The 26,024-nt window shown below is 35.9% G+C and overlaps 1 protein-coding gene and 1 long non-coding RNA gene across 4 annotated transcripts; one reads left to right on the forward strand and one right to left on the reverse strand.

Moving 5' to 3' along the window:
* Positions 1 to 894: 894 nt before the first annotated feature.
* LOC105348738 (CD109 antigen) lies at positions 895 to 26,024 on the reverse strand. 3 transcript variants are annotated; one of them, XM_034444054.2, is made up of 37 exons: positions 25,864 to 26,024; positions 22,220 to 22,286; positions 21,892 to 22,049; positions 21,584 to 21,621; positions 20,812 to 20,968; positions 20,658 to 20,728; positions 20,418 to 20,543; positions 20,289 to 20,328; positions 20,095 to 20,179; positions 19,727 to 19,859; positions 19,329 to 19,553; positions 18,824 to 19,138; positions 18,598 to 18,702; positions 18,403 to 18,465; positions 17,895 to 18,083; positions 16,340 to 16,489; positions 16,087 to 16,200; positions 15,896 to 15,950; positions 6,574 to 6,748; positions 6,031 to 6,148; positions 5,819 to 5,932; positions 5,593 to 5,703; positions 5,215 to 5,343; positions 4,692 to 4,830; positions 4,258 to 4,434; positions 3,942 to 4,023; positions 3,673 to 3,829; positions 3,448 to 3,525; positions 3,165 to 3,339; positions 2,860 to 3,068; positions 2,563 to 2,724; positions 2,395 to 2,457; positions 2,124 to 2,233; positions 1,886 to 2,039; positions 1,669 to 1,771; positions 1,345 to 1,436; positions 895 to 1,139 (listed from the first exon to the last, which is right to left on the reverse strand). In XM_034444054.2, exons 2-37 carry the CDS (start codon positions 22,282 to 22,284, stop codon positions 1,134 to 1,136), a joined length of 4,443 nt encoding a protein of 1,480 aa, XP_034299945.2. In that variant the 5' UTR covers positions 22,285 to 22,286; positions 25,864 to 26,024; the 3' UTR covers positions 895 to 1,133. The 3 variants fall into 3 exon arrangements, with proteins under 3 accessions (XP_034299945.2, XP_034299946.2, XP_034299941.2); XM_034444055.2 differs by lacking the exon at positions 6,574 to 6,748 and adding an exon at positions 10,995 to 11,163; XM_034444050.2 differs by lacking the exon at positions 6,574 to 6,748 and adding an exon at positions 14,699 to 14,891.
* Positions 11,717 to 15,046, forward strand: LOC136272692 (uncharacterized). The gene is made up of 2 exons (XR_010710705.1): positions 11,717 to 12,323; positions 14,654 to 15,046. It is a non-coding gene; the product is annotated as an uncharacterized lncRNA (long non-coding RNA).

Here is a 26,024-nt window from a genome sequence, read left to right on the forward strand (position 1 = left end):
ACAACTTCAATGGTTAATATTCTAAATACATGTATGTCGTTGAAACAATTCTTTAGTTGTTTATGGTCACTATCTCTAATCATGTGAAAAACAATTCATTCATTTTTCTATTTAACAACGAAAACTGGATAAATAATATGTCTTGCAGTTTTGAATTTTTAATTTGTCACAGTTAAGAGGCTGAATATTAATGGACGGGTGGATGACACACGGACAGTAGCTCCGTCATTTACTATAGACTGCAAACTGTGTTTAATAATATGTTATTACATACTTTATGTAAATTTTGTTCTCGTTTTCATTCGCCCAATTCATTCACGAATGCTCTAGACGTTACACTTAAAATCCCCTCTCATCAGATTAACAAATAGGGGCTACTCGATTATGACGAACAGTCTGTCCTGTATAGTTTAAATTATACTACATGTAGAATAAAAATAAAAGAAGGAATATCTAAGCTAATTTTTCTTATTTTCTAAATACCCAGGTTTCTAAACTTAAGGATGCACAAAGGTTTCAAGACCCTTATCAGCCGCTAATTGAGCTAATCAGACAGTTATTTAATAAATGAAGGCATAATGCAAGTTTTTACGCAACCATTAAACGATTGTTTATTCCTGAATTTTTTTCATTAAAACCTAACTTTATTTATTTTACAATGATTGATAAAAAGTTCTACAACTTATATTTATATCTTTCGTTGGCACGGATGTTAGCGCTAGAGGGTCAATGATGTGGGAGGAAGCCGGAGTACCCGGAGAAAACCCACGTGTCCAATCACCATACCCCATCACATAAACCCCTGTCGACCAGGGGAATCGAACCTCGATCGCAGTAGTGACCACTGTGTCCTTTTTATATTTAGATAAAACCAATGGAAATGACTAACACAAGTTTACAAAAATAAGTTTATTAATAATTTGAACTGATCACTTTATACATATACGTATTTACAAGACGACCGAGATGTATACTCCACATACAATATTATTCATCAATTTGTAGAGAACTTAGCTCCCGCCAATGATGGTCTTCAGTTAATTAGCGCCACCACAAAGCGACAGAAAATATATTTATTGAAAAGTGTCTCATACAGCACCATCATCTCAACTGCATCAACGAAGCTTTAGGTGTTAAGGCTGAAATAAAAAAACAACAACATTATACTATCGTAAAAGTAAAATGAAAATGACCGAATACAGATTAACACAGATTGATTCAATAAAAATCTTGTAATCCTGTTTACAGGATACGTGTACAATAAAATTATATATTAATTCTTTTAAGTTTCGGATAACTGTCATTGGATGTATTTTGAGTGGTAAATGTGAATAAGATTTATACCTTGGCGGAGCAGAAACACTCTGACCCACATACATCACACACACCGGAGTCCGCCAAAACCTTGGACGTGTAGAAGGTGGTCGCCTGGTTTTCTGGAATGAAAATTAGCTTTGTCACACAAAGTCCTAGCTTAATTGTAAATTTAACATGGTAAAAATTTCTCGAAATAAATTCGCAGTATAAAATGCGATGATTTTTTTAACATTAATTTTCCGGAATTTTAAGTGGCAGTACATGTATATCTTTAATTGTGACATGTATATGCATTGCATATATAAAGCTACGAGAAAACACGAATCTTTGATTCTTTGCTTCAGTACTCACTGGGCTCGTAGTAATCATAGAGCCTGATGACAGAAGGCTGCTTCTCCGCGACTTTGTCTGTGTTGGCCATGTATATGGAGGCACACTGAACCTGTTTGTCAAACTGCAAGCAAACAAACCTCAGAATTCATTCAACATATTTCACCTAAATGACCGTGGCATTTGCCGAATTTGAAGATATGCATTCAGTAATTACGTAACACGTAAAAACACAAACCTCATCAAAATATAGAGAAAGTTTCCTGTATCCCATCTCACTACGTTTGTACATGGGTGCCTTAGAAGTATCGAGTGTCTCCATGTCGGGGGTCATTCCCGAGGGTATTCCGATATCCATCATGGCCATTCCGGAATTGCCTTCCTTCAGCCATCTTTAAAAGTGAACAAAATTGATTAGAAAATAAAGAACAAGGAATTCTCAGTACTGTAACTTTACACTGAGGAGAACAACTCACCGGCCGCAGACTTTGACTGTGAATCCTTTGGTAGTCTCGTCAAAAAGAGTCACATTCACATCAAAGGAGGAAACCTCAATCTCCTCGTCAGTATTGAAATATGTCGATATCTAGATATACATATAACTGCATTATATATCCGAGGAATAACATCAATATTATGACAAAAACTCAGAAGATAAAATGTCAATGACATATTTCAAGCACGACAACTATATAAATATTAAAAAAAAGACAAAAAAGATAGGAAATTGTCTCATGTTTGTCCTACCTCTGCCAATGCTATGCCGGAGCCCTCTGCTTGGATGTTCAGAAGTTTCACGTCCACAGGAACCTGCAAATAAAGCAATTTGCACAGTATAACCAATGCAAAACCAAACTTAAATCCCAGACTTGCGGTCATCTAACAGTACTTTTAAATAGTCAGCAGTATACGTACGTCCGCTGTCTGAAGGACTAGCGCATTGTTTGCGTCCACATTGAAGTCCTGCTGGAAGTCTACCCCGGGCGTCTTACTGGTCAGACGGACTTTCATGTTAAAGTTGGGACTGTAGACCATTGTGGCAAACTCCGCTAATGACTGGAGAGCGATGATTGTATCCTAAAAATGCGATTTGAAAATATTAAGGAAATTATAACAAGTTTGAAAGTAATACTGGTATCTTGCTGGAATACTAGAGTATAGGGTTTGCATTTAACCTTTGAAATTAATGGCCAGTTACAACAGACCAAATACCTGTGTTGAGGAGAATCCTCCTTCTGGATTCCGCTGGGAGGTCACCCACTTTAGAACAGGGAGGCCTCCTTCCAGATCCTTCTGAACTCCCAGACTGAGCAGAGCATAAGCCGTTGTTTCGATATCAACAGCCTTTGCCTGGTCTTTGGGTGGAGCCCATCCTTTCCATTGAATGCCAGTCTCCGGTTTGGTCCAATATTTTGTTCCATCTTTCATAATCAAAAGTAAACATTGAGGTGCATAAAGAAAGAGGAATTTCATGCTTAAATTAACTTACAATTCCTTTTTGAGAAAGGTGTACATACCTTTCATGGTAGCCTTGGCATCCAACTTGTTCATCACTTCAGCGACCCTCGGGCTGTTGGTAATCTGCAAGGCATACCCTACGAGGGCCAGCTCATACATGTCCTCCAACAAATCGATGTCATTCTCCAAGTAAGTTCTTGTCTTCTGTATTGCTCGACCAGTCAACTCAGACACCTGTCAACATGGTTGATGAAAATTGAGTTTCAGCCAGAGAGAAAATAACTAAGATAATTGACGCTGTAAAAGTATTTTTAAATATGTGCTATAGTCATCATGTCTTACCCCTGGAATGACCTCCGCCTCCTTGAGAGCAATCAGGACAAACGCAGCAAGGGCCCTCTCTCCGCTCGCTGAACCACCCTGTTGTTTACAAACAAGATCAATTTATTAAAAAAATATATAATCTATGTCCAAAGCATTACTCTTTAGACAAATAGTGCGTATGTCGTTTTGATGTTTCAGTATTTGGTCCATGAACTATCGTTAGCGTTTTGCGTTGTGTCGTACCTGCATTTCCTTGTGTAGAACCCTGCCCGGTTCCCGGAATGTTCCGTTCTCGTTCTGCTGAGAGACAAGCCACGTGACAGCTTTTTGGACGACGTTCTCGTCGATGGTGATGAAATCAGAGGCCTGGGAGAAAGACTTGACCACAAAAGCCGTCAACCTGTTAAACAAACAATCAGATATGGTAAAATATTCCAACAATTCTCATTCTGCCATTTTACTTTTAAACATGTTTGTATTTTAGTTTAAGGTACATGTATATTTAAACTTACCATGTAGTTCCGGACTTGTCACTTTTACCAAAGGCACTGTAAGACCCGTCGTCATGGGAATATGTCATTTCCCGCTGGTAACCTAGCAACATGTACAAAAATTGTAATGAGTAATAAAAAACTTTTCAATGTAACTCTACAATGTCTACTTGAGCATCGAAACTCCTGCTAATTTTTTTATTGATTCAACAAAAATCCACTGTCCATCTGACGGAGGCAAATTAACACACAGAACAAAAAATATATCCCAAATTTGTACATTTCTTTTTCAAAATTTCAGTGTAAAAGACATAGGTAAATAAGTTAAAATAATTACCTTTAATCATGTACTCTCTAGCTTTCTTCTCAAGATCCGGTGTAAGGTTATTTGTAATAGTAAGATACTTCTGAACAAAGATGTTTGGAGCAAAGTTCAGCATGTTCTGTTCACCGCATCCGTATGGCATCTTTAGCAGGGAATCTAATCCACTGATAGAGGGACCCATTACATCACCTGCATATGGAACATATACATGTAATAAATAACACGATTCAACAAGTGAATTAGTTAAAACTAGTTTAATTTCGATTTTCTAACATTATAAGCGGCCTTGCAAATGAAACCCTTTGCTGACATTAAAGTAATATGATACACAAATTGCAATGCTCAGTATAAAGTGGGTTACAAACTACATTCTCAGTATAAAGTGGATTACAAAATACATTCTCAGTATAAAGTGGGTTACAAACTACATCCTCAGTAAGCCGTACCAATGACAGAAGCCCGGACACGTCTGGATCCGGCCACAGTGTTTGGCGGGAAAGACAGCTCCACGTCTTGTGTGAAAGTCCCAAGGGTGCCAGTATTTATCAAAACAGGGTTGTTAAATTCTTTCTCTACACCTTCCGGCTGCAAAGAGAATGATCGAGATATAAACAATATTCTGATAATACATAGTGATGTATTATATTTATGATGAAAAAGTCTCGACGTTAAAAAATCATTCAAAGATTGAACTACTGACCGCCACTTTAAGGTATACTGACCTCCACTTTAAGTTATACGACCTCCACTTAAAATCTACTGAGTTCAACTTTAAGGTATACTGATTTTCAGTTTAAAGTATACTACCTCCACTAACCTCCACTTTAAGGTATACTGACCGCCACTTTAAGCTAAAGGACCTCTACTTAAAATACATTGACCTCCTTTTTAAGGTATACTGACCTCCTTTTTGAGGTTTACTGGTCTCAACTTTAGGGAATACTGACCTCTTCTTTAAGTTATACTGACCTCAACTTTAAGGTAACGGATGACGGCGTCACTAGGCCCCGTGGAGATGACGGTGATGTTGATCTTCAGGTCCCCGGTCTCCGTGGGGATGATGGGGAAGTACACTGGGTAGATCTCTCCGGCCGTCATCTGTAAAAATTAACCTCGTCACATAAATCCACAACGTACAGCCGAAATATCGACCCTTTTGACTCTTACAGTTGAAGAAGAAATCGAGGCACTAATCTGATGAATAGACATTTTTTGTAAAAAATATCCAACAGCTTAAATTAAGAAATTTCATCTGAAGACAATGCCAACATTAGGAAAACATTCATGTTAATTCAGATATAAATATAAATCATGGTGGTTTAATGAAGAATTAATCAGCATACTTACATTAAATGTACGCCCGACTCTGGCGGAGAATCTGCCCTTTTTGACCTGGTTGTCCTGGATGTAGGTGACCAGGTTCTTGAAGGATTCGTTTTTATCGATAATAACAAGGACCTAAAAAACAAAGTTAAATAGATATAATATTTCGGAAAGTGTTAATTCTATGGACCAGTAGTTCATTGTTTTTGGACGGAGAATAAGTCCGGGAACCGATAAACATGCTCCTTACCCTGACATCTCTGTCCAAATAGTTGAAGACGTTGGCCTGTAGTACAACCAACTCGCCTCGTGTCACGGCATAGGGCATGGTAAGACTCACAAAAAACGGCTGGAAAACTTTAAGCTGCAAACAAAGTTTATAAAAAATATTAACCATTCAAACTTTTAATTTAATAATAGGGAATCAGTCTTGGGTGACGAATTTATATAGGACCGACTTACATTTGCAGGACTTGGGGTCAGTCCTAGCCCTGACGCAGGGTTTACGGCAAACGCTGAGGCGACCCAGGTCGTGATCGTGTCAGGGACGGGGACACTGAAGGAGGTCGTTCCGTCAGCTCTATAAATAGAACATCTCAGACTCAGTACGGGTGAGGAACTATCTCTCCATCTCTCTTTCTCCTCTGTGACTCAACGTACTCTTTTTGAGCATTTATTGGATACAACATCAAGGCAAAAATGCAAAAAATCATAGGGCATATTTACAAATTATTGAGTGAAGAATGTATTTAATGATAAATTACAATAGTACAGTATTTTCATTTCTTCATCTTTTACAGATAATTCTGATAGACATTTTTTACTGGCATACACTGTATTCAAAGTGTATTGGTTCATCTTTTACAAGTAATTCTAGTAGTCCATAACAGAACAATCATGTCAGCATACGAAATATGGCGCAATAATGTTTCAAAACAGATAATTAAAAAAAACTGGGTGGTTAAAGTCGTCAACTTTCGTTTTCACGAATCAACCTCTACATACCCTATTGTTTTATTAAACCAAAGCCATGTTTCTGGAAACAACTTTCGAACACGTATTTTTGGTTCTGATGTCGAGGAAGCAGAAATACCAGACGCCTTTCCTACCATTCGATCACTGGTCATAAAAGCGACCGGTCCGGAGTCCATAACCATATCATAGTAATAGGGTTCAATCCCTGCAACACACTTCATTACACTTACGGAACTCAGATAATCCTTTAACTTTGGAGTATAAACGATGCTCATGCAGGTTCCCCACAACCTGGGCTAACGAACCATGCTATTATGTTAAATCTATCCGTATTTACAGAGAATGACAACAATCATAGCATAAATTGAGAGGTGAACGTAAGATGAAAATCCAAGAGGTCCCTTCAATCGTTGATCTTTGTTTGTTTGTTTTTTTAAAGGGCCGGGGGTGGGGGGATGGGGGTGTTAAATTGATTGGATATCGTTATATCGGTACACCCTTTAAATAGAACATACCCTGTAGTTTTATTGGTCCACAGCCAGGTTTCGGGGAAGAGTACACGGGTTCTTAAAGGGACAGGGGGCGGAGTATCAGGACGAGCGGTGGTGGAGGTGTGAGGGTGCGAGACCGTGGTAGTAGCGGGGGGTCGAGTCCCTCCATCATCGACTAAAGTCTGTACCAGAGTTTTAAAAATACTGGGATTCCACTTATATTCTGTATGGTATACCGTCATCACTGGAAGACCAAAACCATTCACACATTAAGTTTCTTAATAAGTCTTGAATCTCTTTGAACTCCTCTGGTAAATGTGTAGCATTTGTTCCTGTTATTTCTCAAGCACAATATCATCTAAGAAGTGCGTGCAAAGCAATGCATGTGTCATCTTTTGCAAACATCACCAGCTCTTAGTTTCATTTGCTTGCGCAACATAGAACTGTTATATTTAAAAAAGTAATATCTGGGTAATTCTACCGAGTAAAACGGTATTTATTTACCTAGCGTATCGGGAACGACGTTTAATAAACCCACCTCCATTTTATCATTTAGTCTATTAATTTATATCTTTTAAATTCGGCGATGAAAAAATTATAAACAAGATACCAACTGTATTTCATTGATACTGTTGTTGACATGTACAATGTCATATTTTGTAGTTTTTCGGCGTACCCTATCTTTGAAGACTCCCATAACCAAGTTTCAGGAAAAAGCCTGCGAACTCTAGGAGGAGCAGTGGTGTCTTCATCCTGTGAATCTCCACCATAGCGATAGTATTGAATCGATCCTACTCTATCGGCCATCCTCATCATCTGATAATACGCCACATCTTACAAAGGAGAAGGTAAGAGGCTATACAGCGTGTCAAAATCTAGATTCCTTCAAGAAATGTTGACAAGTACACATTTCGAAATTATCCGATCTGGAAGACAACCGTTTTAGAAATCCACTGCAAGCATTGCGTACAAAAGCTTACTCAGTTGTTTCTACAACTCTAATTCCGAAAACACTTTGTTATTATGCAGACAAAATCCTGTTTACAAAGCTGTAACATGTGCTTTACATTGGAAATCCATGAATTCTTACATCTGCTGACAGTAAGCGCATGCACCCACGGTGCAAGTGAGGGTTAACATTGAATCAATGTGCTTTGATGAATAATCAGACTTAATAAAGATATGCTTTTTTAATCGATGCATATCGGATTTTAATGTTTATGAAAAGCAATAACTTAAATATAAGTCCACAAAGAAAGGAGAAAACGAAAGAAAAATACTAAATATGTTTGACAAAAAGAAGGTGCAATTTCGGCGATCCCAGGCCATTCGAATTCCATAACAGACGACTGCTTATAAACCAGATAAAAATGGGGGGGAATGGTCCACTGGGTCAGAATTTAAGCCAATATCTGTTACAAGAGACAATTTGAGATAAAAATCGTATTTAAAGGAAGTTTTCATCTGGATCAATTTAAGTGCTTCTAAAAAAACTTCTCGAACATTTTGAAATGCTTCAAAACCAAGTCTCTTGAAAAGATTTTGTAAAACCGAGTGAACAAACAAGACCATAAGCAGTTTGTTGCATTTCATTTTAAAATTAGGTTTAACTTTGACTCCTCTATATTTTGTATACTGTAACCAACCATCTTCCCGTCCTTTAAAGAACAAATCTGTTCCCATAATAAACTTCTGCGATGTGAATTCGACGCTCTTGCTAACAACACGTGGTTTATTTACAGCGAGACTCGCGTTCTTATAAATTCTTTACTCATGTTTACTTCTCTTGTTTGACTTCATTCGTCTTTCATCGCAAAACTAAAATCTCCCTTAGTTTATTTCCGTAGTCAGTTTTGCATCGACTTTATTTGGGTGCACCAAAGTTTAAAGTTTTACAGACACTCATTGTTCATCAATTTGATGAAAACGTCCATTCCTCTGTTTGTTGTCTCTTATATGGTATAGCTATCTTTTTGCCATAATTTTTTTTTTCAGTTTTGGAAGAGGTTATCCTGCTTGAAATGAATACATGAATGTATTTAGTTACAGGAGTCAAAAAGAAAAATTAAGATGATTTTCGCAATCCTTCAGAAGATAAATTATGACTAAAACTGCTAAATGATGCCATTCAACTACAGCTACAGTTAATATCAATATTTACGTGGAAAAGAAAGAAGGGACAGGGCCGAAAAGGAAATGACCAAGGGACCTAAACACGAATACTAGTACCAGTAATAATTCTTCGCAGAACCTACACAATTCTTATGTTACTGAACCTAAACAGTATTTTCGTTGCCAACATTAAGAATAACATGTGTTGCTGAACCTACCCATGTGTTGCTGAATCTAAACCACATAGCACTTGTGTTGTTAAAAAAACCGCAGTGTTTGTGTTGCTGAACCTACATGGCAAAAGTGTTCTTTAGTCTACCCAGTACTTGTGTTGCTGAACCTACCCAGTATTTGTAATTGCTAAAGTTACCCTTTACTTGTGTTGCTGAATCTATCCAGTATTTGTTTTGCTGAACCTAACCAAGAACCTCGGTGGCTGAACCACCCAGTACTTGGGTCGCTGAACCTAAACAATAGTTGTGTTGCTGAACCTGCCCAGTACTAGTATTGTTGAAGCTAAGTAATACTTTATTTTGCTGAACCTCAACAGTCCTTGGGTTGCTGAATCTACACATTATTTGTGTTGCTGAATCTACACATTTTTTGTTGCTAAATCTACACATTATTTGTGTTGCTGATTCTACACATTATTTGTGTTGCTGAAAATACACATTTTTGTTGTTGCTGAATCTACACATTTTTGTTGTTGCTGAATCTACACATTTTTTGTGTTGCTGAATCTACACATTATTTGTGTTGCTGAATATACACATTTTTGTTGTTGCTGAATCTACACATTTTTGTTGTTGCTGAATCTGCACATTATTTGTGTTGCTGAATCTACACATTTGTTGCATAGCTGAGCCTACACAGTACTGGTATTGTTGAACCTACCCAATACTTGTGTTGCTCCAAAGCCAGGTTTCAGGGAAAAGTGTTCGCTCGCGTGGCGGCGATAATGGCTGACTTTCTTCATGAAGTCCATTTTGTCCACCAAATCCACCAGCAAAAAACATACGGCTAAACATCGGGGGATCCCCTTCAATTAAATCGCAGTTTTTCACTCGTACAAGACAGAATTGTCTTGAAATAGTTTTATTGTAGAGTGGATTTTTAGAACAAAGCCGTGGTATCCAAATACCCCAGAAAGCAAATAAAAAAGTCGCATAAAACATCTCCAGTGTAAGGAAAGAATATTGGGTAAACGATAGGTGATATGCAAAGGTAAGGAAAGAACCATAAGTAAACATTGGGTAAATTGCTAAAAGTAGGAAGGGTCTGACAGGTAAAAATCAACAAACCTAACATTTCTATCTCAAAATTCAGTTTTTCAACTTCACGAATGATCATTTCGCCAAAAGTCGTTTTCAAGCGCAGAACTACGGTTTTTGTCTGAAAAATGACACAAACTAGTAAAAGCATACTAAAATCTTCAAAATTCGTCATTTTGTAGAACCATTAGGCCATTTTACAGCAAGTGAACATTCCTTCAATTCATCAAAACGATGAAAAGAACACAACAAGTTTGAGCAAATACCGGTATCTTAAATGGATTCGAATTGTCGTGGAAAGATGAAAATGAACGATCCAATATTCCTCTTTACAACCACAAAATGCACGAATTTAAAAAATTGATATTCAATGTGATATGAGGTAATCGGATTTAAACGGAATTTTTTATCATACTTGGTCATTCCATCAATAACGTTAGTTACCAAAATCAAACGAGGAAGAGCAGACGATGTTGTGTAGGTTTTGGAATAAAGATATTTTTTGTGAGAGACACTCGAGTTGTCATGGACCTCAATCATTACATATCTGCAGACAGAAACCGAGTGCTATACCTACCCTACACTTGTGTTACTCCATAACCAAGTCTCCGGGAAAAACTTTCTGACACGTGGGGTAGATGGAGAGGCCATGTCAGATTGTGACGACTCTCTCGTCATACCTTGGTGATCTGCTATTCTGAAGTTAGCTACCCGCCCTCTCGTCTTTCGAAAAACAAATCTGTTCACTAAATAAACGTCTTCTGCTTAATTCTCCTTCCAGTCTGTACATTTTTGTGATGTGTCAAACTTTCTGTATTAGTACGCCTGCAATGCTTGATTTGTGACGGGAAAATAGCAACTGGTGTTATATGACACATGCTTACCGCCTTGTTCTTTCAAAAACCCACACCAAATTTTGTGAAGTGTGTATCCTAAAATAAAGCTCTTATGATTTGTTTTCTGAATGCATCAAATATTGGTAGCACAGAACATACCACATTTATAAAAATTTGGGGTTTACCATAATCAGGACTCAAATCTTGTCTATTCGTTTACACAATTCCTTACTGGGTGAAAAATTCAAGAGAAGCTGTCGTTTTAGCTTGCTTTCGTCATACTGACATATCGTCACTAGATCAATACAATGGCCACCGCGGGTTTGATATTTTTCGGAAGTCACTTAGAGTTAATCCTAAAGATTCCCTCAATGAAGGAGTCATTCAATTTATTATTATATTGTATGGCATTGCTCTGGGTACTTCCTTAGGTATAAGTCATATTCGCAGATGATGCCCATTAGATATATCCCCAGTATTTCATTTTGGGACCAAAATATAAAAACAAGTCGAAACGAGACGTCGTGTTGTTAAGAGTGAACAAGTCTTTCATTTTTGTAGTATTTTTAATGTTAGGATAACTACCCATCAGGCTTCCTTCTGACGTTAATTCTTATAATATTTAGGCGACTTTGGTTTAATATATCTACTTTATATCAATTTATTGTTATCACTAAATTAAATTCCTGACAATCTTATGAAGAAGTACTTATCATAGTTGTTCCAATCATTGAATTTTATCTTTTTATAACCGGTGCAAATGACAGAATGACGTTTAACCGTCGGACGTACAACGCGAAAGGGTTCTGATGGTACTTCATACACGCCTGAGTAAGAAAAGAGACGACGACTTTGACCTACCCTGTACTAGTATTACTCCATAACCAGGTTTCGGGAAACAGCTTGCGCACGCGTGGTGGTGGACTGATCGCAGAACCTCCTCCTGCATACCGGTATGCCGAAGCACCATTAAGCTCATCCAACATGACACCATCCATTCTAGCATCGTACGAATACATTATGGCAATATCGGACCCTTGGAGAAAATCCACGGATTACTTTCGTTAATGGCGAGTATTGTTTTAATAAACAAAACTGAATATTCCACAAACCACACAAAAGCAGGTGACGTGTTCATACATATACCGGTGTATCCCATCCACCTTTTACACACATAACCCAATTTATTACCCAAGTAAATATTACTGGGTCATTCTAGGAAAAAAAAGCGTGCCATATTGTGCAAATTCTGAAAACTCCTTTTGCAGGAGACATTCGTGTCTTAAAAGACCTCAATCATTAGATTATCTGCAGGCAGGAACCAGGTAATATACATGTATCTACCCTACGCTTGTGTAACCAGGAACAAGGTAATATATATTGCACGGCACGTATCCTGACAGCGTGGCTTCTGACGATTCCTTAAATGAACAGCTTTGTGAAATGCCTCACTCCAATAAGCGGTAGTTATAGTAGTTCTTGTGGATTGCTCTCAGTGGGGCATTTGATAGGCCAGTTGTTTAACGTTCCCAGGAAAATATTCATTTATCTTGCTTTGAACATACTACCTGACATTCTCGTCACCGCCAATTTATGATATCCAAGAAAGATTTGATTTTTTCATATTTGCTTTAGCGTTATTCTACAAGGATTCCTCGAGTTTGAAGTCGACACGATACCTTGTCTTGTTAAGCAGTCAACAAATCGACTTTTTAATTTAAATTCTAATTCGAAAGTAATTAACCTTCTGAAGAATTATTATTGTTCTTTGGGGACCAATGTTCGTAGCTTTCGTGAGTCTCATTATTTTGCCCACGAATTTCCATCACCATGAAGGTATATACAAGCATTTGTATTTAATATTCATTAAAACTATTCCGAACTTGCTACCAACGAGATAATGTCCCCACAAACCAGGCAAATTTTGGTTACCCAAATACACTGTCTCTCACAAATAAAAATGATGCCACAGTTTATAGGAGAGAGGTTGACGAAGTTTAGCTTTTGACATGCTATAACTGTAACTTTATGCCCTTATTTGTATTTTAAGATTATTAGTATCAGTTTCTTAATTTTTTAATGAATCCTTGAAATGACTGATAGATCTAACTGTTAGACGTAAATCGCGAAAGAGTTCCAATGCTACTTCATACACGACTGAGTAAGAAAAGACGACGACTTTGACCTACCCTGTACTTGTATTACTCCATAACCAGGTTTCGGGAAACAGCTTGCGCACGCGTAGTGGTGGATTGATACCAGAATCTTCTGCAGAACCAGATGACGCAACAGCCACATCCATTTGCATGTTGGCAATAGGTGATTCAAACATATCCATTTCATACATTTCATTGTCGTACCCTTGAAGAAATTCCACATGTTACTTCCGATAATGGCGACAAATATTGTTCCACAAACCACACCAAAGCAAGTGACGTGTTTTATACAATTATATTCCATCCACCTCTGGCATAGTTAACTGATGACTGCTTTGAATATTTTCTGCTGCAAATCGCTTTTGCAAGCATCCTAATAATATTTTTCGTATCAAATAGTTCATAGAGCTGCAGTGTTTTGTCCTTACCCACTCAGCAATTTCCCAGTCTTTTAACTTATATTTTCGGTTTATTTTTTTGTGCACACATAAACTTAATACCGGATGACTTTGTCATGGTCTTTAAAAGACCGATAATAACAAGATTGAGAACAAATTCACTTTTGCTACTTCAAATCACAGTGTCTTAAATAATTCTTCAGGAATGGGTTCTTAGTAATTTGTTCAATCGCATGAGCGCGTGACGTATATTTTAGATCAAAGCTTGTATGGTATAAAACCTAAAATAGGCTTGTTTACATTTGGACTGCCCTTTATATCCGATATAAGTTTTACTTCAGAACCAAGTTTTAGAAAACGAGGCGGCAAAGGTATAACTTAATATTCGCATTTTTTCGCGTTTTTTGCTTTGATAATCAATGTTGGTAGCCCTTTGATTAAATCCTTTTAAATGTTTTGATTGCTGTAATTTGGTTATAAATTTTAATTGTGAATTCAACACCAGACTTGGTTTTTGTTCCTAAAGCACACAAAGCGTGGTTATGACAACGATTTGAAATTGACAAGAATAAAGGTAATTCATTTATAATTGGCTTAAATACTATTTTTTGCACCAGAAAAAAGTGTAGGGGAAAAGGCGCGTGTCTATTTCGAAGAAAAGGATCTCATAATGACACATTGGGTAAAACCAATTTTCTACCACAGTAACACTACTAAACGTAAGTGTTTAACAATACAACTACTTTGGTTTGGTACTTCACCAAAGTTCTGATTAAGATGACCACTTCAAGTTTTTTTTTTTATACAATAAGATTTCTATCAATAATTCTTTTCTATATTTTCTAGACCAACCGTCCAACGAAGACATGCAATGGGAGATAAACAACCTACCCGGTAGTAGAATTACTCCAAAGCCACGTTTCTGGGAATAACTTTCTGACTCGCGGGGGAGATTGTGGGGGCGGTGGGCCCGCACCAGCCATTGCAGTATTTCGTGCCATAGGAGCAGCAAACGCCATCATTGGCTGCGCCTCCATCATGACTGGTCCCCCCATCCTACGTAACATCGGCATTGGTTGCAGCCCTTGAAGAAATGACGTCATCATATTTTTTTTACGTAGTTGGACGTTCGACATGGACATTGGCGCCTGGGGACGTTTCTTCTAATGGTTTCGGACTTTAACGAACTCACGCGGTGAAGAATTGAAACTTGTTTGAATATGAAAGATACCTGACGTATCCTTTTATTTTTTTTATTTTTTTTTTTTTACATTAATTTGATTTGTTTGTTGTGATTCTCAAGTTCTCAACTATATTTTGAAGACAGTTGGTATGTGTTTATATTAAACTGTAAACCCCAATAGTGAAAACAATGATCAAAAGCACTTGTTACTTTTCCTTAACATGCAGACATCTGTCCCCTTAAACTTTTCCGTCATCAAAAATGATACCATTTTAATAAAATTAAGTGCAAAAAGTATAGATTGAAAAGTAAAATGACATAAGTGTGTGCAAGGAAAAAGTATTATTTAAGCAATTGCAAAACATGCATGTACCCAAAATCCTCTTTAAAAATTCGTCCCAGAAATGAATGCCATGTCGAATGGTAATGCAAACAGTAAATAGATTTGTACAATGATGTTAATCTTGTGAATATATCTTGATATTCTATAACTAGCAAATTAAATAATACAAATTTTAAAAGAATTCAATTACAAACAACTGAGTCTTTGTGCTTTATTTTTTTTTTCAAAATTATTGCAGATTAATAATTTAAAAAAAAAACCTCAAACATTTCTTTGAGCAATTCTCATGAAGAATTTAATCTTATGTAACGAATAAAAGCCTACATGTGAATCCAATTTAATATCATTGAAGTTTACTTTCTTTTCAACTCAGTTGTTTGCGTGTGCATGTAGAGCCAATCAAAGCGGCATCACCAATGCATTCATTACAATATATATATGGTGTTATATTTATTACCCAAAAAATTATATTAAAATCATAATCATATTTACAATCTCATGAATTTAAGCGATATTGAAATTCAGTTTTGTAAATATCAGTAACAATTAAACGAAAACTTACATGGTTCTTCGTAGTTATACACAAGAGCATCCGTCAAAACCACCATACCATTGTTCTATAAAAAAGGTAACATAAATCAGTCCAATCATTGTTTACATACATTTTTGTTATGTGTGTATGTGCATGTTTGTGTGTTGACGTGCACGTCTCTGAAAATAATTTTTTTAAGGACATCAAAGAACTCAACATACTCGGAACACGTCATCAGCGTCCTCTCCTCCGGAAGGCCTCGGCCACCACCAACCAAAAGGCTGAAATCCGCCAAAACCGCCGTCCGTGTCATAGGTATTGAGTTCATCAGTTACCTGTGCAAAATTTGGGGAAAAACGTTTAGCAAAATACATTATAGAATTTTTTTTAATAACTCTTCTTATTTTTTTCTTCTCTGGTAGAACTAGTTTAAAAAAAAAAATTAAAATAATTTGATCGAATTCTGTGAGTTACCCTGCTTTCTTTGATGTCATTGTCGTTTCTTAATATGAGGACACTTTTGTCGACAGCCAGCAAATGGACCGTGGAATCTGGGTCTGCTTTTACCGACACCACAACCTCTTTGCCGGGCCGGGTCTCCTGAACGTCAAAGTTGATGTCCACCTACAAACAGAGTAAGATATTCTCTCTAAAAACCAAAGCTTTTGAATGTCCCGATACTTGTTACATAAACAGCAACCAATTAAGTACTAGTAACTGAAAGTTTAAAGATATAATTTTATTTCAATTTGAACTAGAAGAAATTTTTTGTATTTTGGAATTTTTGACAATGTGACATTCAACGTTCAATGTTCATGAAACAAATTTAAGGAGGCTATAGTCTGTCCCAAGATATTTATGCAGCGCATTTGGACGATTTTTAATAAAAATACACTTACCTGTGAAAGAATTGCAATTGAAATAGTTGAAAGGGATATTTTCCAAGATAATTTCATTGACACATTATCATCTTTCACTCGGAAAAATTCACAGGAACGAAAACAGATTCCTTACGGAGATTTATAATGGGGAATGTTTACATCTTTTCTCCATTCGGAATACACTCGGAATACATCGCGCAATATTTCAACGTTATCATCCGGGCTTGCTGCAATACAAAATCTCCGTAGACATCACATTTTTTAGCATTGTATTGAAACCTGATAAGCTAACAGGGGCGTTTTGACTGAGAAATCTTGGAAATTTTTCATATTAATATATAAATTCATATAAATATTTCATATTTATAAATATCAAGCAATTAAGCCAAATGTAAATCCAAAATATCTTGGGACAGAGTATAATTGGTCAATTACCCATTATCTCTAGTATCTTAGATTTTTAGATATGATTTATTAAGCTATAAACTGTTATTAAATAAGTTAAGCAAATTTTAGAAAAAGAAAAGGTCACTTAATTTTAGCTTTTATATTTGAGTATTTAACTGTAACTTTCTATAGATCTCCTCTATACTCTGTCCCAAGATATTTTGGATTCACGTTTGGCTTAATTGTTTAATATTTATAAATACCTCAGGATCCAAACGATGTTCATTCAAAAGTATGAAAAATTTCCAAGATTTCTCAGTAAAAACGCCCCTGTTAGCTTATCAGGTTTCAATACAATGCTAAAAAATGTGATGTCTACGGAGATTTTGCATTGCAGTAAGCCCGGATGATAACGTTGAAATATTGCGCGATGTATTCCGAGTGTATTCCGAATGGAGAAAAGATGTAAACATTCCCCATTATAAATCTCCGTAAGGAATCTGTTTTCGTTCCTGTGAATTTTTCCGAGTGAAAGATGATAATGTGTCAATGAAATTATCTTGGAAAATATCCCTTTCAACTATTTCAATTGCACTTCTTTCACAGGTAAGTGTGTTTTTATTAAAAATCGTCCAATTGTGAATCCAAAATATCTTGGGACAGAGTATAGTCTAAAAGTCTAAAAATGACCGTAACCATTTACCCCGTTAAACTGTTAAAGATACATTCTGCTTCATGATCAATTTGATTGATTTGTTTACTTTATTTTTGAATGTTCCATCGATATTAAAGGTCAATGCATCGGTGACAATTTCTCCGTCATCTCTGACGTAATGGACGATCAGGCGGGCCTTGGGCGCCATTTCCGTTGTTATTGGTAACGGGAAAGTCTGAACTCTGGAAGTCATGTCAACTTCGCCCGATGAAACGACTTGACCTTTGGAGATAACCTAAAATTAGAAAAAAGATATGAAAGCAAAGAAAATACTTGTACGATAGTTATCTATTGATACTTATAGATTAATTATCTCTGCACAACAAATGGATACTGTTTACATTGAACATGTTATACGCCATTAATTAAGAATAACATGGAACAAATCTTTCAAGTCGTTCCTTTTTTCAAAATAAATTTCGATCTTGGATTTGCAATTAAAATTATATTCAAAAGACGGGTAACATAAAATAAAACAAAACTTTTATGAACTTTCTCAGTTTTTACTAGGTTTATTTGTAAAATTGTGTCTGCACGCACTCTTATTGACTTACCTGATAGTACACTGTGGGGGTAGATTCTGTGGTCTTGATTTCAAAGTTTGAAGTTAATCCAGTCTGAAATTTTAAGTAATATATTGAAACTTAATGGCTAAGTTAACTGAAACGAATTCTGAAGAGAGAGAGAGAGAGAGAGAGAGAGAGAGAGAGAGAGAGAGAGAGAGAGAGAGAGAGAGAGAGAGATATTACCGTGGGTTTTACGTCAGGGTTCAGCAAAGATACTTGCATAAAGCTATCGCTAGGAGATTTACTTGGATTCAGACTGAGATAAGAAGAACTCTTCTCGTATTGTGCCTAAAAAGGAAATTTCTAATTTATATATTAACTATAAAACTTAAATCATTGAATCAAAAACATTCATTGAAGAATTTTTCAAGAAATTTCACATAATCAAAGGCTCTCAAACGTGACTTACATCCACTGATGCCCGAATAACATTCTCCGGTATTGTCATTTCATATTCAAAAATTCCATCGGCATTGACGTCCAGAAAAACGGGTTCCAGTTTTTCATCTTTCGTGGTCGGTTGCCACATTCGTCTTCCCCCCGGTATGATCATAGGTTCATCGATAAGTCTTAACCCTCCCATTTCTGGCGGGGTTGGGATTTCAGTGGTGGTCGTGGTGGAGGTTGTGGTTGAGGGGAGGGGGAGGGTGTGGGTCACCGTCAGCCTGACCCGGGAAGCTGTGGGCAGGGATATCGGGGAATCGTCCTGACGAGTAACTCTACCCTACAGGACACGCACAAAATATTGAATTACATTTCATAAATCATTAAACATAAAAAAGTAATTCATCAATAATTCTAAAACCCAATCTTTTTAATAACATATACATGTACATTCAAATAATCTTTAAACAAAGATGTAAATGTCTAATAATTCTAAATCTTAAAAGTTTTATTCTAAATGAAAATCTTACCAGAACTTTGTATTGGAGACCGGGCTTGAATGACTTGGGCAGAGATTGGAGGAACTCCACCTTATTCTCAAATGGATAGAAGCGGACAGTTCCCGTGGCGTTCTGTCGCAGTCCCGTGATCGCTTCCGTTACATTCACCTCAAACAGGAGCTCGCTGTAGTCCAGCCATTTATCCAGGCTCTTCAGTTTGGAGTTTTCCACATCAAATTTGTACTCCCCATTTATCTGCAATGATAGATACACGGTTATTCGACAATAACAAATGTGTGAACGTTTACACGAGAGAAAGTGTTCCAAATCATAAGTTCTAAGATTCCTATAAAAAAGTTAGCAAAGCAGTGAAAGATGTTTGGATATTTCGGAACCTAATCAATATATTATTTACAACTTTGACTTACAGGTGCACTGTGGGATATCTGGTCAATAAGTCCCTGTTTCTTTCTGTTCTCAATGGACCATGGGCTCTGACTGAGGTAAGGTGGGCGGATTCGGATGTCTACCACTCCCTTCACGGGCTTTCCAAACGTGTACCTGTAATTGATCAATAAAACTGACTCCTGGATCTAAATTACTAGTATATCTGTATCTAAATAAAATGGTTTACCCGTGGAACATCAGCGTATGAGATTTGAAGCTCGGAGCAAGCGTAAAAATGGATTTTTCGATTTTCATTACATTCATTCATCCATTTATCTAAATGATATTTAAATATTAAATTGAAAGTAACATTAGTTTTTAATGAAGGATCCATTATATAAAAACTTACTTAGAAACCACTTTAATTCCCGTTAAGTTTCTGCTACTGAGCCCGTAAGGAGGAAGTTCCAATGTTACGTCAAATTTCGGTAAAACTGAAAAAATGCACTTTATAGTAACTATGATTAAACATCAAATTTCGTAATGTCTGGTGAATTTTTTAGCATTTTTCTCTCTTATCGTAGTGTTGATTATTTATCTTACCATATTCATCCACAGTAACTGTCTTTGTATAGGCTTCATTCTGAAATGTTCAAAAAGATGATTGTCTTTTCATTCCGATATTTGAAGCATCATGTGTTAAGGGTAAAAACAAAGAAGTTGTAAACCTACCCCTTGAATTGCCTTGATTTTCCATTCACCGAGCAAAGGATGGTCAGACATAACGAGACTATCGGTAAAAACCCCATTGTCGGGAACTTTGTTCTTCCATTGGCCAATTTTGTTACCCATGGGATCCTAAAATATTTGGAAGATTTAATCTGTCGTACATAACACATAACAGCGATTACAATTACAATTTATTCTTATCATACCTTTCTAAATATCGAAGAAAAAAATTAAACTACTTACGTAGATTTCGACATCAATGTTGTCGTTTACGAGGGTTAAGTCGGGGTACATCCCAAAGACACGGAAATGGACTGAAAGATAACAGAGTAGTTAATAAACGACCAAAACTTATTAATGGAGGAATTATTTAAATTCAGAGGAGCAGAGTACATACTTGTCTGGCCGGGTTTGTAGATGGCCTTGTCTGTCTGTATCATGATAGAGGAGTACTTGGGGTTAAAATCGACTGTCGTGTAGTTACTGAAGGTCACACCTCCCTCACCCTGCACTTTGATGGCGTATTTGAGACCAGGGGTCAAAGTGGCTGGCATCTGTAAACGCAAGCAAAAGAAGATTTCTTGTAAGTGAACAAGTTACTTCAATCCCTGCACAATGCTGCTTTGTTTACATGTAATAAAAAAATAGGATAGAAATACTATTTACCCACAAGCCACTAATTAATTTATCTGCTTTTGACATGACTTTTTTTTTCTTTTACAAACGCAAATAATTTTGAAACAGAAGTCCGAAAAATGTGAGTACGGTGAACCAACAATATTATACAAATGTTGACTTTGGTTGATGGCTTAAACAATCAATGTTGCCCTCAACTCTAGTCAATATTTGGTTTTATGGGGAAAAATGACCCCTCCCCCCTTCGACCCCCTCCCCCAAAATAAAATCCAGAGAGGGTTTGAAAACGTAATTTTCTAAGCTCAGTATGTAGAAATTACGAGTTCAATATTGACCAAAAGGTTCTGTTTGATGCTCTTATATTAATAAAAAAAGGTGGTTTTAACGTGTTAAACCGTATAAATCGTATTGAAAGGTTTACATATATCAATAACCAATATCAGCATTTAAAAATAGTAGCTTTAATTATTGAAGATATTATGATTTTGCAGATCTCTGCATTTTGAAGTCAAGAAATCGGGATCACCGCTTACCTTCAGGGGTATGGATAGTGTCGTTGGACTCAATGGATCTGCAAAGAGAAGACAAGTGATACCGGTCAATGTCAAAATAGATAAAATATTCGGCGAACATGTTTTGGCCATTCTACATGTATAACCAGTACTTAATTAAACAAAACTACCCAAAGAGAATGTATTACTTAAACAAAATTACTTCAATTTGTCAAAATATCTCAGACTTGGCGCCAGATTTTTAACATTGGCGCCAAAATTTGGACAGCTTTAGTGTCATGTTTTGGACAGATTTGGTGCCATGGTTTGGACATATTTGTCGTAGTTACCTGTAGTCCTCATCTCGGATACGAGGGTGGTGTTGTTCTCGTCCAGTAGGCTGACCACCACGGTGGTGTCAAGGCCAGGGGCGGGGTTCAGGAGCTGGACATTGACGTTTGTGTCCAGGTTAGGCCGTATCGTCTTTGGGAACATTACAACATAGGAACTAAAAATAGAAACAACTGTGTCAAAGGAGCGCTAACAATGTGAAAGTTTTATTAATCCATACTTATATATAAGAAAATAATTGCAACTGCTGATAAATAATTACAATGAAGATAGCAAATAATTTATTTTGAATTTTTGTTAAAATATTGGTGATCATTTAATACATACTTCTTGGCAAGGGAACATGATATCACAGACAATAGGAGAAATAAGGAGACTCGGAGTCCCTCCATATCTGTAAATTAACAAAAACATTCATAGAGAAATCTAAGTCGATCGTTTAGTTTCTGTGGAGATATTCTGCAAAAAGCAGAGGACGTAGTACAGTTGAACTTCGATATCTCGAACACTTATATCTCGAATACAATGGAGATGTCGAAGTGATTTGGAAGTCCCAACCACTTGTTTTTAAAAGTATTTTGCCCTCGATATATCGCACATTCGGATTTCTCGATGTTTTTTAAATAGTTCCTTTAGTTTAAGATAAAGAAGTTTGACTGTAATTGCATACTGATTTGATTATTTAATAATTTTGGAATGAGAGAAATCAAAAGAGAAATTTAAAAAAGGCTTTTAATTGTCAACTTTATATGATCATTGAAACCTGAAAATGCAAAATTTCGTTCAAATCATTTTATCAAATCACTACGATATCTCAGTCGCCATAACTATACTATGCTATTCAAATGCTAATAAAGTGTACATTGAGTTCATTCGTGTGCGGACGTAGATTATTGTCATTAAAAATGAAAAATGATGTGTTACAAAATACACATATTTGGGGAATATTGGATCATCACTCCAGCTTTTGTTAATTAAAATCATACTGAAAATATTCCTTTAGAATGAGATAAAGCGCAGACCCACACATGAAAGACATTGCCATTAAAGCTATATTTTGGTATACATTCTTGTACATTGTACATCAGTTTGAATAAATATATTTCAAGTATTAGTCGAATGACAGTCGTCAAATTCAAGATCTTGGTCATTATACATTGTAGTTATTTTATATTTTAAGTTAGGTGGGAATTTTTCTATTATTCTGAATTAGGTCACTTTACTTGCCTTAAACATTCCTCATGGTTGTTATAATTAATTTTCATATTTAAAAAAAAATGTGTATCCGCAGTTTTTATCAGTTATAAAAAAAATAGGGGTTTTCTTTAAGAATTCTTAGCTGATCTGGAAAAAGGCATGAAAGGGTTAATTAATTAATGGAGGTCAAAAGTTTAGCCCGTTGACGCCTTTTGGCGAGTGTCGTATGTGAAAGGTTTATAATTAATGAATACATATCTGTTGAACGATTAACCCAAAACACTAGTGTAGCGACAACGACGGAATATGTAAATTCTGATCTTATCGCCTTCAAAGACTGAACTCGTAAAGGTTCATAAAGTCATAAAAACAGAAAAAACACCGAATTTTGCATTTTCAGAATTTGCACAAAACGTAGAATATGTTGAAAAACCAGCAATCCATCACTCCATATTCTAAACTTTTGGGGGGAAATGCATGTGTAAGAACCCGGGATATCCACATAAGCAACGCTATCTTGGAAGTTAAATGAAATAAAACCTTGATTATTTTTTTTCTGCTTTGACGATTGAAACGTCGAATGTGCATGTATCGGTTATTAATTTTTTGTTAGCTGTAAAACAGTAAGATAAAAACCTGTGTTTTAAAAAAAGTGCAAAATATTACAGCATTCTTTTAGATGCATCTGCATTTTCCGATGACCAAGGTGCTTACACTGTTTATTAGGTTTTCATGATTTTGTTACTTGTACGTATCTATTTATATATTAAGAGGATGAATTGCGGCATTTTCAAAAAGTAAAGCAAGGAAGCCTTCGTTTGGAGTAAATAAGACGTTTGTGGTGTATATACAAGCTATCCTCAAATCCTGTAAATTCTCGTGCGAAAAACAAGAAATTCTTGTCATAGCCTTTCAGATTCTCATAATATAATAAAGTATATCCCATGGTCTTGGCGACAGATTCCATTTAAGTACAATTCAAATTTAAAGCAGACAACACATTCATTAACCCTGGAAGATCTGCACTGTCGTAAAAAATAACACACAAGATGGTGAGGTGCAGGGACATGACAAGGGCGTCTTATTTGTTTACAAGCACTTCTACCCAGACTGTAACAGTCAATCAGAATTCGTTCGATAATCTATCAAACGTGATTATACGCATTTCCTAATGTGTAATGGGGTTAGAATGTGTTACCTAATCACCGGGGGAGACGAATTATGATGCCGGTAATTAATTAGTCATACGGACTCATACTTCTGTGTCGCTTTAATGTATTACACACCCTCGTGGCATTTAACATTACTTATCCAAAATAAGTCTTCACATTAAAGTTAACCGTTAGGATTTTTAATGCTGTAAATTTGGGTACAACTGCATTTATATCAAAGATAAACAAACATGTAATAATCAAGTAATTCATACCTGTTAAGGTTAAAAATAAAGACTGTTTTTCTTAAATTCTATACGGAGTTTTCTTTTTTTTTTTTTTTACTAAAAATCAATAGCCTTTGGTGTTCGTATACTAATATATAGTCTATGTTCAAATTCAATGCGTAAACACCGCCATCAGTGACGATACGTGCTCTCTATGGTTACGGAAATCCGACTTATCTTACTGAATTTTCAGCAGACAAAATATTCTAATTTTTAGATTTTATTGTAAAAGTTGATAACAATGATGGACATTCAAATCTTTTTTTTTTAATTTGGGGGAAAGGAGCTTTTACATTTTAGCAATTTTATGTGCATCTATTTTTATCATTTAATCGCTATGCTAAATTAAACTTATTTTAAAGAATTTTTACGAAACTGTCTAGACTTAATGGTTAATTTACAAAATCGTAACTTTTTTAAACTTTCCCAAGACATGAACCTAGAGAGTTCCTACATGTATATACATGTATGATTTATATATTTAGGAAAAAAGTTCGTAACATCCTATAAAAAATTAGTGTATCTTAGTTCGATGGTATCTTAGGAACAGCTTACGTTAAGATATCATAACTTACTAATATCATTCCTATTTTTCTAACAAAAAAGCCAATATGGTACCTAGCTCTACTTTTTACTGAACTTTATATGAAAACTGTAAAAACGCGATATTGAAAAATATCAACAAATTCATAGTTTAAAAACACTAGTTCTTTAACCGCCTCTGTCAATCAAGTGCAAGACAATGCTTGGTACAAATCACTATAATAAAAACAGTAACAGTTGTCACATATGACGATATGCCTTCATGCAATACTTTGTGTTTTGCACGCTTTCGGCCTTTGTGTGTTGTACCGGCTTCATATATCTTTTTGACTTGTAATATCTAATGTGATGAATTGGGCGTGCTAATTACCGCAGGCGTCAGTGATTATTTATTTGTATACAAGATGTCACATTCACTGATTAAACCTTTGTGCCGCTGCGACCCAAACTCTCGCCCGGGCTTCTATCGAGTCTTACAGGGTCCACCAGAAGGGTCACCGGGTCAAGATGGACAGCGGGAACGATGTGCAATATTTTGATAATGCACGTGACAAAATTAGAGTACAAAAAGGCAATAGATAAATTGACAATAATAAAAACACAAACTGCCAGATTTTTGTAAAATACGTATGCAAAAGTTTCAAGAATCACTTTTTGCAAGACGAAAAAAAAAAAATTCTCAATTTGTACACATTTGAATCGATATAAATACTGTTGTTAACAATTTGGTGAGATTTTTTAAAACACATATAAATTTTTGAAAATTAAGAAGTAAATATTTTATAAAACTTACCGATAAATATATATATAAATCTAAGTCCAATCTCTATATATGAATGAAGTTCACGACTAATATAAACTGTATATAACTCTAGTCTAAATGTTTGTCTCTACTGCATATTTGCCACCGTCTAGTACTGATTTTGTTTTTGCTTATCAAACAGAGTAGAAACA

This window comes from Magallana gigas, chromosome 2 (assembly GCF_963853765.1).
Source record: "Magallana gigas chromosome 2, xbMagGiga1.1, whole genome shotgun sequence".
NCBI lineage: Eukaryota > Metazoa > Mollusca > Bivalvia > Ostreida > Ostreidae > Magallana > Magallana gigas.